An 11,346-nucleotide genomic window follows, 5' to 3' on the forward strand; every position below is an offset into this window, starting at 1 on the left:
TTGAAGATGGTCACAACTTAAAAACCTGAATGATTGTAGATGGTCTCAACTTGGGAATCGATAAGGGTTGCTAGAACCGAAAACTTCGAACATAGGACACTAATGCACTGATGCCATAACATGAATACAAAGATGATCTAAAAACCATGACTTCTTGATTGTCTTTGTAATTACCGAGGATTTGTATGTACAAGAGATAAACAAACATTAGTCTACAAAGGAAACAAGGTCCTGTCAATTTGAAAGTTGAAAAACTTTCTGATTACATCAGACTGTCTTTTGCCCAAAACATTAGGTGTACTCATGGTTTTATCAGGGAGAATATTCCTAGACCAGCTGTGAACAAAAACCAACATCTGCAGCCCTTCTTAACATCAGATCTCACCCTTAATCCACACTAGTGTGGAGGTAAACAAAATGAGTCTCATCTTTGCATACCGATTTCTCCATTTTTACAAACCTTTATCAATTCCCACTAAAAAATATAATTACAATGAAAGAAAAAAAAACAGATAGAACAGTCATTTATGCAGCCATTTCATATATACACCGGCTATTCCTTGCTCATGAGGGATAATTTAACAAGGCAAACTTAGTTTGCAAAGCAATCTTGTGACCTTCAATTGCAAGCTTCGCAGCTGTTACCAGCCAATGTCCCGGATTATCATGAGGACCACGCACCACCTCTCCTGTCTCGATGTACCGTAATAGCCTGCGAGCATTAGTGGGCAATGGTGGACCATCTGGGTATACACCTGAGTTCAGTGCAGCTGGAACTTGCTTTGGGCGACCAGCCACTTCACGTTGCAGGAAGGTCGTACTCAGGTTTGCAAGGAAGCCTGACTTCTGAGAAACAGCTGGTACAGTAGCCCACTCTGTACTCCTGATGCTGCAGTTGGGCAGGTGGGTAAAAAGTAGACGAAGATGAAGCACTGTCCTTGGCCACTTCCCCCTTGTGACTAGCTGGCCTCCTGTTACAACAAAAACACCATCATTTTCACCCTGTAACCATTTAGGGTCGTGCTCGACTGCCAGTGTGCATATGTTTGAGTATCTCCTCCATTTGACTGGCTCCAAGTATTGGCTGCCAATCTCATAGTCATCAGACCCTCTCCACTCCGATGGCCTTGATGTGGAGGAAGCTGCCCACAAAGATTCTATAATATTTGGAACACTGGACAAATGCTGTAAATGTAAGGCTATTCGGTTGCATTTCTCCCCTTCTAAATACAAGCGCAAACCAGTCACTGGCTTCCGATCAGTTGACACCTGAAATGATACTAAAGAAGATTAGGAGGAAGAAAAAAGAGACCATTAAAAATGTGCTCTGGACATCAATTTCCATCTTTGGGCTGTAATGAAGCAAGTGTCTGGACCAAATTATTATGCATCAAAATAACAATATTCTAAACATGCAAAGTCTGAAAAGAAAATTTTCTAAGAGAGAAACTTATCATACTATATAAACAGTAAAAGCTTTCTATCTTTTTCTGTCGAGACAAAAGAAAAGGCAGTTTTCCAAGTTCATCCACCCTCAACTTTTATTATAAATTTAGATTTCAAGCCAATATTTCCCAACTCTGATGATCAGGAAGTCCAGGACTTCACTTCATCACTTTCAGTTACTTTTCATTCTACCCAAAGAGTAAGGCTTTGAAGAGCATGATGAAATGCAATAAATTTTCAACAAGATCCAAGGAAGAAAGCCAATATAACAGGAGACTATTTTCAGATGATAGCCCACCTTCAACAATGAATCCATGTCTGAGACATATGATGTACGACCTTGACAAAATTAATTTATCATACAACTGCTACCCTTCTTATACTACATTTGTGCTACTTATTTACCATCTATATAATTATCCATGTATTAGGCTATTACCATACTCTGAGTTTATTACTTATATATTCTGCACTTCATGAACACATCAACAAATACAGATTTAACTTCGCAGATGTCTATTCTGCAGCTTCAGACACCAATTGGCACTGATTACTTTCTTTTGAACTATAAAATTTCTAACATATTCGTCATTGGGCGCAACTTTGGGAGAACATATGCTTTTGCAGGGTACCAGGGGGTGGATTTATGTCAGTTCTAACCTAAAAATTTTTTTACACAAACTGACCACCATCAGACTTAACCCAGCATCTTCGTGCTGTCAGCCAAAGCTTATTATAATCACATCAAGCGAAGGCCCCTGATTAAATGGAAGTTGAGGTAAGATTTATACCAAAAAATTATCGAAGGTTAAGGATAAAAATTGGGCCTCGATTCCTGGGCCCTTATTATAAGCATTTCTAACTAATTCCCTAATCGAATTACAAAACTTAACAAAGACCGTCTTAGCTGACTTCTAATATGAATTGACCTGAACAAAACCCCATACCTATTTTAATTGGACTTACGATTGGTTCATCAAATAGGATATAGTTAAAAGTATTATGGTTACAGAAGGTTCTTCATTTTGATCAGTTGACAAAAAGTTGTTTTAAGTTTTCATGAATTTTCAGGTACAGTGGCAAAATCATAAATAAATAGACTTTGGAAGGGATTTGAATTGGTTTGTCGGGCATGACTTTTGTAATTAATCAAATGTCTTTGGTCCACTAGAATAGGCCAGCTTAGTCTGCATGTTCTCTTTATTTTGTTTTTGAGTTTGGGAGGTCCACCCTTGTGGGATTACTGTTTTCATGAGTTACTGCCTCGGTGGATTCCAAGATCATGCTTTATCTGTTCGTTTTCACTTCACTTCAATCTTAAAGCACACCCTGACCTCCCTATTCTCCTGTTTTGCTTCTACCAGAACTACCACGAATTCATGCCTTATACCTTTTAAACTCCATTGGTGGTGAACAAATGATAAAATTTGGCTGCCTTCCCTTGAAATTCTTGTGTATTAACCTGTTACACCTGCTAGTACCAGTCGCATCAACTAAGCTTTTCCCCAAAATTCAGATCTTCTTCAAAAGATAACCATGATTCATTCTAATTGTCTCTCCCTTCATAAACATTAAATTATTATTTAATTTTATAATTTTTTTTTCTGGGTGGAAGCTAATAACGTATTGATACTAGGCAGTGTACGATCCTAGGATTTATAATTCATATTAAGCAAAACTATGATTCAACGATATGAAATGCAGCAAGAGGAATATGTGGGTGTAGGTTCAAGTCAAGGAGGATGAATTTGACACGAAGTGAGGTTTTCTAGAGAAAATCGTAGCACTTATACATTGAGCTGAATATGAAAACTAGGGTTAGGGGTTGACTTTGAGATGAAATTTGTTAAGGTGATAGAAATTGGAAAAACTATGTCGAGAAGCTTCCCAGTGGGGGGAGAGGAAGAGTAGAGCAAGGAGAATCCCAGGGTCAGCTATCTGGTGGACACCCCCTCTCCAAAAGAAATGCACTGCACAAGCATGGTATACCATATTTAAATACCTTTTTGTAAGGAAATCTTAGGCCCAATACACTTTCGGGTTCTCTAGATGGCTGACTTTGGATCAAGGTTTGAGGTCTTGGTTTCGCCCATGGTTTTGCCCAGGCCAAAAGCCGAGTTCTGGCAAGACCTTGGTGAGATCTCAGTGAAACAATGCATTTTTGGACAGGACAACTCGGTCAAACTTGGGAATGGGTTTCGGCAGCCTATTTTAGGCCTTCTAAAACAAAAAGGAAACATTAGATTTCTACAAATCAAACCCAAAATGGTACTTTGACTTTGGACCCTAGTCTATGGCGTAGCTCTACCCTAGTCTATTCCACACAATATCTAATACTTTTAAAACACATATAATTCAAGTAAAAGTGTAAAACAAAACAACTTAAATAAGCAAAAGGAATTAAAAGACATCAAAAAGTGTCAATTTTCAATCTCCAAGTGTTGATCTCTACTGTAGAGGTGAGATTTGGCAAGAAGAAGCACCAAAACACAAAGTCTTTTGGGGTTTTTCTTCATAGTAGGCCGCGACAGGCGAAATCTAGCGAGAAAGGCGAGAAATTTCAGTGAAATGGGTTTAAAACATCATGTGACTTGGTCGAGTCGAACTGAGAAATGAACTGAAATCTCAGTGAGAAACAGAGATTTCAAGCGAGATATTATTGTTTTACAGTAATGCCTATGGTCTCAACTCCCCAAAGCCAAAAAACCAGATTTTAGGGCAAGATCTCACCGAGACCTCGAACCATGCCCTGGGACAGCTACACATTTCTCATAAAAGAAGTTAACATTTTGAAGAGATCTTCAATATGAAGATTTAGGTCTTCAAAATATGAAGGTTCCCTAAATAATAGAATCTAGGGACTTGTAGTTTCTCCAAGTAGCAGTTATTCATTCGTGTAGTTCACTTGGCTGACTAGTATAACTATTCTGTTTTACCACTCTCTTCATTATATGAGAAAATTTTCTATTGACCGACAGTCTCCTACATTGTTCACTCTATTACACTTTAAATATTACTGATACAAGACGGAATTAAATAACCAAGCAATAAAGAATAGAGTAAATTACTTGGACCTCCCATGTACTAGGCCTTAATTACACGCACCTCACCTATGTTCTAAAAAATTACTCTTGCTTCCCCTAATTCTAAAAACTTGTTATAACCATCCCATTTCCGCCGACAGTGTAAAATAGAAAATGCAAACGCAAATTTGAATCCTCCACTAAAACTCAACCCACTCAACCCTTATTTAAACCCTTACCCATTACAAACCTTCTCTCCCTCTCTCCCACAGCAACCTACAACTCCTGAATTGTTTGCCTGGAACAGCTCAGATCCATTTACTGTCCTAGGTCACTGTTCTGTATATATTCTTTAGTTACAATGAATTCACTCAACGTTCCCTTCCTCCGATGGTTGGAATAGCTATATCCTAATTCAGATATTTTCCTTGTACAAATTCAGGTGTCCCTTTTCTTATGCGGTGGATTATATCCATACTAACTGAGGTAGCGAAAACAGAGAGTAGCAAAGAAACACTCTGGGAAGAGAGGGAAGAGAGAAACAGGGAAAGAAAGAGAATCAGAGGGACAGATGAAGAGAGAGAGCGAGAAGCAGAGAGGGAACGAGGAGGGTTTTGATGCTTTTTTTCTCTCACCCATCATTTCACGCAGCTGAGCCCTGCCACTGCTGCTATTGTGCAGAAACAAGATAGTTTTGTTGCCATTTCTTCTCCGCCACCTATTCTGAGCACGGTCATCGCTGCAACAATAGAAAAGCTGTGTCGTGCTCCAAGCGATACAAATCTAAACAAGGGATTTGGGTTTCGATTAGTAGTTGTAATAGGCTGGTACTTGACTCTCTTAAATCTAATCCCTTCAGCTGCCATTGAGTTCTATGCAACAACAAACACATTTGAAGAAAGGGATGCGGACAGAAACAGGGGCCAGATTTTTTCTTTCTTTTTCCCCCTTTGAGTTCTGATATAAATCTGCCTTCCCACAAAATGCTCAGAAAATCCAGAATAAGAGGTGTTTCATGGAGTTTCTCAAAGTCAATGAGTTAAACCCAATTCACAAATTTAGGGTTATCACCTCCCTAAATGCAATCACAGCTTCCACATAGATTGCATCGACATGTGGTTTCACTCCCACTCTACTTGCAGACTCCGCAGAACCCTTGTTACTTCAGAAATCCCTACAGCAGCCTCCAATGAAACTCCGGTCGAAGTTTCTGTTACGGTGGCCGAGCTGGAATCAGGGCCGAGTTCTGGTCTCCGCCCATCATGTCGCTACAACAAAGACAAAACCGGTTGCTCGTCCTCTGAGTCCTCTCTGCCTTCTTCTTTGGCAGCTTCTTTGTCTTCGGGAACTAGGGAGAAGACATTGGAGGTGGTGACTATGTCAATTAGGGGATTTGTATAATAGGGTAAAAACGTAACTTCACCCTACATCTAAGGGTACTTTGGTCAATTAAAAGTTTATGCCCATATGCCTCCACCACTTAACAGTAAACTTTTACCAGGGTGGGACGTTTGTAACAAGTTTTTAGAATTAGGGGAAGTGTGAGTTAATTTTTGAAAACACAGGGAAGGTGCATGTAATTAAGGCCTAGTACAGGGGAGGTCTAAGTAATCTTACTCTAAAGAATATCATAATATTTACCAAAGACAATGCAGTAGGCATACCTGGGCAGAGCTCACACGAAGCTTGGGACCCATGATTCGAAACTGCAAGGCAGGACCAGAAACCTTTCTTCTTTGATGCCCAAGAGGCAGCTCAGAAAACATAGGTGCATATTGAAGAGGAACTTGAAACTCCAAAAAGTACCGTAAATCATCTGGTGTAGGTTTATCTAATCAGGCATCAAGTTATTGTTTATCAGCAGAAAGAAAAATATGATTGAACAATTTCTCTGGACTACATTCATTTGGTACAAAGCTAAAACAAACCAAATGACAGAATATCATTACTCATATGGAAATAAAAAGGGGGGGGGGGGGTGGGGAGGGTGGAGGGAGGGGGAATTCCCAAAATCTGTAACCCAACAAAGCTGTGAAATGGACACAAGAGGCATTCAGAATTTAAAAAAAAAAATAAATTTAATTTTATATTATTTATTAGAATATTTAGGATAAGGAAAAAGATTATATATTATGACTACAATAGCAATCAATATAAATATGCAACACTACAGAAAAATTCCCTGCCACGGCAGCTATGCTGTACCAATAGCAATCAATATAAACTACAGAAAAATGCAACATAAACATCCACCAATTTGGCTTCAAGGAACTCACAGCGAAGATAGAGATTGATTGCATGACTTAGATAGCCACTGCCTGGAATCCCAGTAAGAAGAGAAGTAATAGGTACAAACTTGAAGAGTATAACATCAGGGTTAGAAGGAACCGACTGGAGCCAGTCGTGGTGGCTATGCAAAAATGCATTCCCTCCCCTTTTGGAGCTAATGATGGTGAGGCCCTGTTTAGATTAGATCAAAATATGTTTAAACCTGAAGCCAAACACGAGTCCAGAGAAGAAAACAGATACAAGGTGATAGACTCACATCCTTGCTTGATGATTCTGAAATGCTGGTCAACGGCATGGTATTGGAATGCAAGATACGGTAGAAGACCTCCGGAACCTAACAAGTTTATCAAAGTTAGGGGCAGAGGCTTTGGCTAGAAGAAGAAGAAGCAGAAGAAGAAGAAGAAGAAGAAGAAGAAGAAGAAGAAGAAACCTTTTGCTTGGAATCTCTAGTTTTCCATAGTGGCAAGGACCTCCTTCCATCTGAAAACAGGCGATCCCCAAGATCCTCCAAATATCCTTTGAGATCAGCAGGAGGAACTGATGAAAAGGGTTTTTGTCTAACACAAACAAGATCCTGACCTCCAACCCCCATTCCGACAATTATGTGTGTCCCATATGTCTGGATGAACCTGTTAAGGCAAGTATCAACAGAATTAAAGTACAAAATCAACAAGACAGCATATGATCCTTCTGACATCAAGATATAAAAGAACAAAAGACCTTAACAGTAAAGACCCAAAGTAACTATGCTGAGTATTTGATTGGTAATCTTGATCTTACTGATGCAAGTCCAACTTCCAACTATGGGAAGATAATTAACATTCACCAAATTAATAATAAGGAATCAAGGAAATGAAAAAGAGCTTCAGGAGCACCCAAAGATCCAGCTGGGGAACCTCTAAGCAGCCACTACTCAATTGAGGCTGCCTTCAACAATCTGGAACAAAATCAGGGTCTAATCTGGTTATGAACTACTGGACTAGCACAGAAAGAGCTTTTGTGTTTGTCAGTTCTTGAAAGTGGATTTCCTAGAGAGAAACAAATTCAATATGGCCAATATGGACCCACACATTAGACTTAAAACATAAATATATTTTGTCATTTTCTATTAGGAATCAGTAAATCGGTAAATCAATTATACAGTTTAAACATGTGTCAATCAGATTTATATAGGTCTTGTAAGATGCAAGTATTTGTAGACATCCAAGATTTCACCAATTTAGGTTAGCGATCAAAATTTAGAACTTCAGAGTTGTAAGCAAAGCCTTAGGCCCTCATTTATTTTCTCATTTTTCTCACCCTCTATTTGCTTGTATATTCTTATTCACACCAACTCTCCTCTAGTTCATGGACTACTTTTACCAACCCAAAACTATGTTTCTTGAGATCATTAGGATGGAATTCATTTTACTAGTCTACTTCCCTTGACTAGTATAGGAAGTGTATACTTCCCATAAGGCATCAATGTCCACAAGGTTCTTAATGAAAAATCCTATGATTCCAATAAAGTAGTAAATCAAGAGTTAGAACACCAATATATATGTTTGATCTCATAACTAACATCCAAGAAATATCTCGAGCTCAAAAAAAAAAAAAAAAAAAAAAAGAGAGAGAAAAGAAAAAGACACCTACCTAGATAATGATGCTGGGTCCCAGATAGATGGGACAGCCTTCTTCACTTTCTCTTGGAGAAGTAATGGAGATGCCGTTAGGTGCAAATAGTACAATGAAACAAAGTATCCGTCAAAAGCAAGATATTTAGTGTCCGTGGCATCATGCAACCAGGCTCCACTTAACTCAAAAATAGAATTAAAATATCCTGAAGGAACCTTCCCTTGTATTGAAGATTTCTGATTGAGCAACTCTGACATCTGCAGGGGAAGAATAAGGAGCCAAATATCAAAATATAGAAGACAACAGAAACTACAACTCAAAAGATATTATGTGGAAAGTATTCACAGATAGAAAAAGGAATTAGAAAAAAAAAAGAACTACGGCAGCTACCGAAATTCAAAGGCACGCAAAATCCAACAATTTGCTCACTTTAACTTTTTAACCACAATAAGTAGCACCAAAAGATGTAGGATAGACCCTGAAGGAACTATGACAATAAAGAACAGTGTTTATTTCCATTTATTACGCAGATATAGTAAGTTCTTTCCTTTTTATTGGTCAGTTAGCTGGACTAGAAAACACGACCGCATCACCAATTGAGCCATAGTATCAAGACCATCATAAGCTGTAAATCTCTTGTTTGATGGGAAGTCAGAGGTATCCTAAAATGCCTCATTTAGAAATGTTTCCACAGCTAATGAGAACCTGAAAGGAAATTGATGCAGATACACACCTGTGGACCGATCCAAACTTATCTGGGTGTCCAAACGGAGATGAACCAGATCCATATTTGGTTATTTGGTCTAGTAGGTTTTTAATAGTTTATTTTATTTAGGAGAATAATATCTTTACTTTACTTTAGGAAGTTAAGTACATAAGAGTTAGGAGCAGAGTCAGTTTGCAATTTGTTCCTTTGTTTAGGGTAGTTCCCTATTTCAGTAAATTTCCTTTTTTATGCCTTTATTTTCCTATATAATGGTTGTAACCGATGGACAAATCAGAGAATAGAAGAATAGAATAGAGTTGAGTTGTGTGAAAGCCTGCGGGCTAGTGTGTGATTCTTTTCCCCATCACCACCCCACCCCAAAAAAAAAAATAAAATAAAATAAAATAAAATCCTCTCTCCCTCCCCTGCAACTCTGAGTTCATCTCAGGGATTCTTCCCTACCCCTACTGCCCTCCATCAGAAATACTTGGCAGATACCATGTTAACACTGCAAAGCAAGTCACAGATTCACGAGTGAGCTCGTCCAACATCAGTTCCACTGCTGTCAGCAGTAGCTATTGTCATCTAGTGGCACCACTCCAGTGCCCGAGTTTGTATTGACTATGAAGATTCCAAGCAATGACTGCATTCGAATTGATTGTGAAGAATCTGAGATTATCATCCAACCCCACCTTTAATTGCAAATTCAGGCTTTTGAACATGATTATTGCATATACAACGCTACCAAGTCAGAATTTTCTTGCTATAGATAGCAGGGTACAAGATAAGGACCATTGGCAAAAGAAAGTTTTCTCTGAAGGAACTCCTTTCCTTTTGTTAAATCATCAGCACATAGTCTTTCCAATTACAAAATATCCCAACAGCCAGATCTTCATATCAGAGAATGCTGTCAACACCAATGAAGTTAGAAAAATGCTGGGGATTATCCCCTGTCCTGTAGTTTGAGGAATTTGCAAAGAATAAATGCATGATGGTTGGTAATCAATGAAAATGCTAACACAAGGGTACAAAATCAGAAAACAGTTCCAAGAAATAACCAGTGTTTTAAAGATGGAAATAGAAATCTTCCCCTATTGAAGACTTTGCATTCAATGGATGAATATCAACAACATAAGCCTATAGATGAAGGAGGGCTAGGTTAAAGGTCAAAACCACCAACCAAAATATTCAAATTAAATGTGGAGGGGCATTTAGAGGAAACTCAGTTCTGAAAAGATGTGAAGTACTCCTATATAACAATGCCAACCTGATACTGGCTGTCATTCATCACTATGATAAATGAGATCCGAGAGTTTTCAAAGAGATTAACATTTTTACAACTGAAAACTCTTTCTAGTCTCTATCACAAGTCTTTTGAAGATAATGGAAATTAAATGGAACTCAAGACCACTGACCAATTGGAGAGAGAGAGAGAGACTATACAGATACCATAATCGCACACTGTTACAGAATGTAACAAGCAGTGAATGGGCAACTCTACCTAAGCAAGTTTTAAATCATAACTCAATGAGTCAACAACAACACAACTCAGCTGTATCCCAACTAAATGAGGTCGGCTCAATAAATGTCATTAACTCTTCTTATGATTGCTCCATTTCTGTTATGAGAACAATATCCAAATACACTTGGTTCAGTTTCCCACTCAAACTTCCAATTTTTTTTTTTTTCTTTTCTCAAGGTGTAAAGATCAAGTTCCAACCTTCCTCCTCCCCCAACCCTGAAGAAAAAAACGAAAAGAAAGGAAAATGTCTGCAAGTTCTTCTATTGTTCACTACAACATTATTTGTGAAAACCTGTCTCTTATCTCATTTTTCATTTCTTATTGTCACCTCAATCTGATGGCTTTGCAACCAAACCCTTATCCTATACAGATGGCCATTCAATCCACATATGGTTCCCAATTTTGAACTCATAATGGTCAGACAGAAACCTGGATTCTAGCCCCCCAAGTTGGATTACAATATGAAAGTGGTTTAGTAAATGTAAATCAATCCTGACCTGTACCCACCATGATGAAGTTTAAGAGGAAATTGAAAAGAAGAAGAATTAACTTTTCCTTCAGAAGAAACAGTGGCATTCAACCATAATAACTACTTCCATCCCCACCCCCCCAAAAAATAAATTATGAGTTGTACCTTTTTTCCTCTTTTTTTTTCCCCTTCTTATACTTTCTCCTCTTTCTTGAGGGCGGACCTCAGCACAATGGTGAGGTTGCTCCATTTCAACCTAGTGGTCGTGGGTTCGAGT

At 38.4% G+C, this 11,346-nt stretch overlaps 1 protein-coding gene across 1 annotated transcript; it reads right to left on the bottom strand.

The window, feature by feature from the left end:
* Positions 1-207: 207 nt before the first annotated feature.
* LOC122080981 (MACPF domain-containing protein At4g24290-like) lies at positions 208-8,629 on the bottom strand. The gene is made up of 6 exons (XM_042647883.1): positions 8,391-8,629; positions 7,189-7,387; positions 7,015-7,092; positions 6,746-6,929; positions 6,134-6,300; positions 208-1,269 (listed from the first exon to the last, which is right to left on the bottom strand). The coding sequence occupies exons 1-6, from the start codon at positions 8,627-8,629 to the stop codon at positions 565-567; spliced, it is 1,572 nt and encodes a 523-aa protein (XP_042503817.1). The 3' UTR covers positions 208-564.
* Between the last annotated feature and the right edge of the window lie 2,717 nt (positions 8,630-11,346).

The sequence above is a fragment of the Macadamia integrifolia genome, chromosome 6 (assembly GCF_013358625.1).
Source record: "Macadamia integrifolia cultivar HAES 741 chromosome 6, SCU_Mint_v3, whole genome shotgun sequence".
NCBI classification, from domain to species: domain Eukaryota; kingdom Viridiplantae; phylum Streptophyta; class Magnoliopsida; order Proteales; family Proteaceae; genus Macadamia; species Macadamia integrifolia.

Excerpts from the sequence above, each read along its gene's own strand:
- LOC122080981 (XM_042647883.1), bottom strand. The coding sequence starts at position 8,629 with ATGTCAGAGTTGCTCAATCAGAAATCTTCAATACAAGGGAAGGTTCCT. Across the intron at positions 7,093-7,188 it reads CTAGAGATTCCAAGCAAAAG|GTTCCGGAGGTCTTCTACCG; the intron begins GTTTCTTCTTCT and ends TAAACTTGTTAG. Across the intron at positions 6,301-6,745 it reads AATCAATCTCTATCTTCGCT|ATAAACCTACACCAGATGAT; the intron begins GTGAGTTCCTTG and ends ATGCCTGATTAG.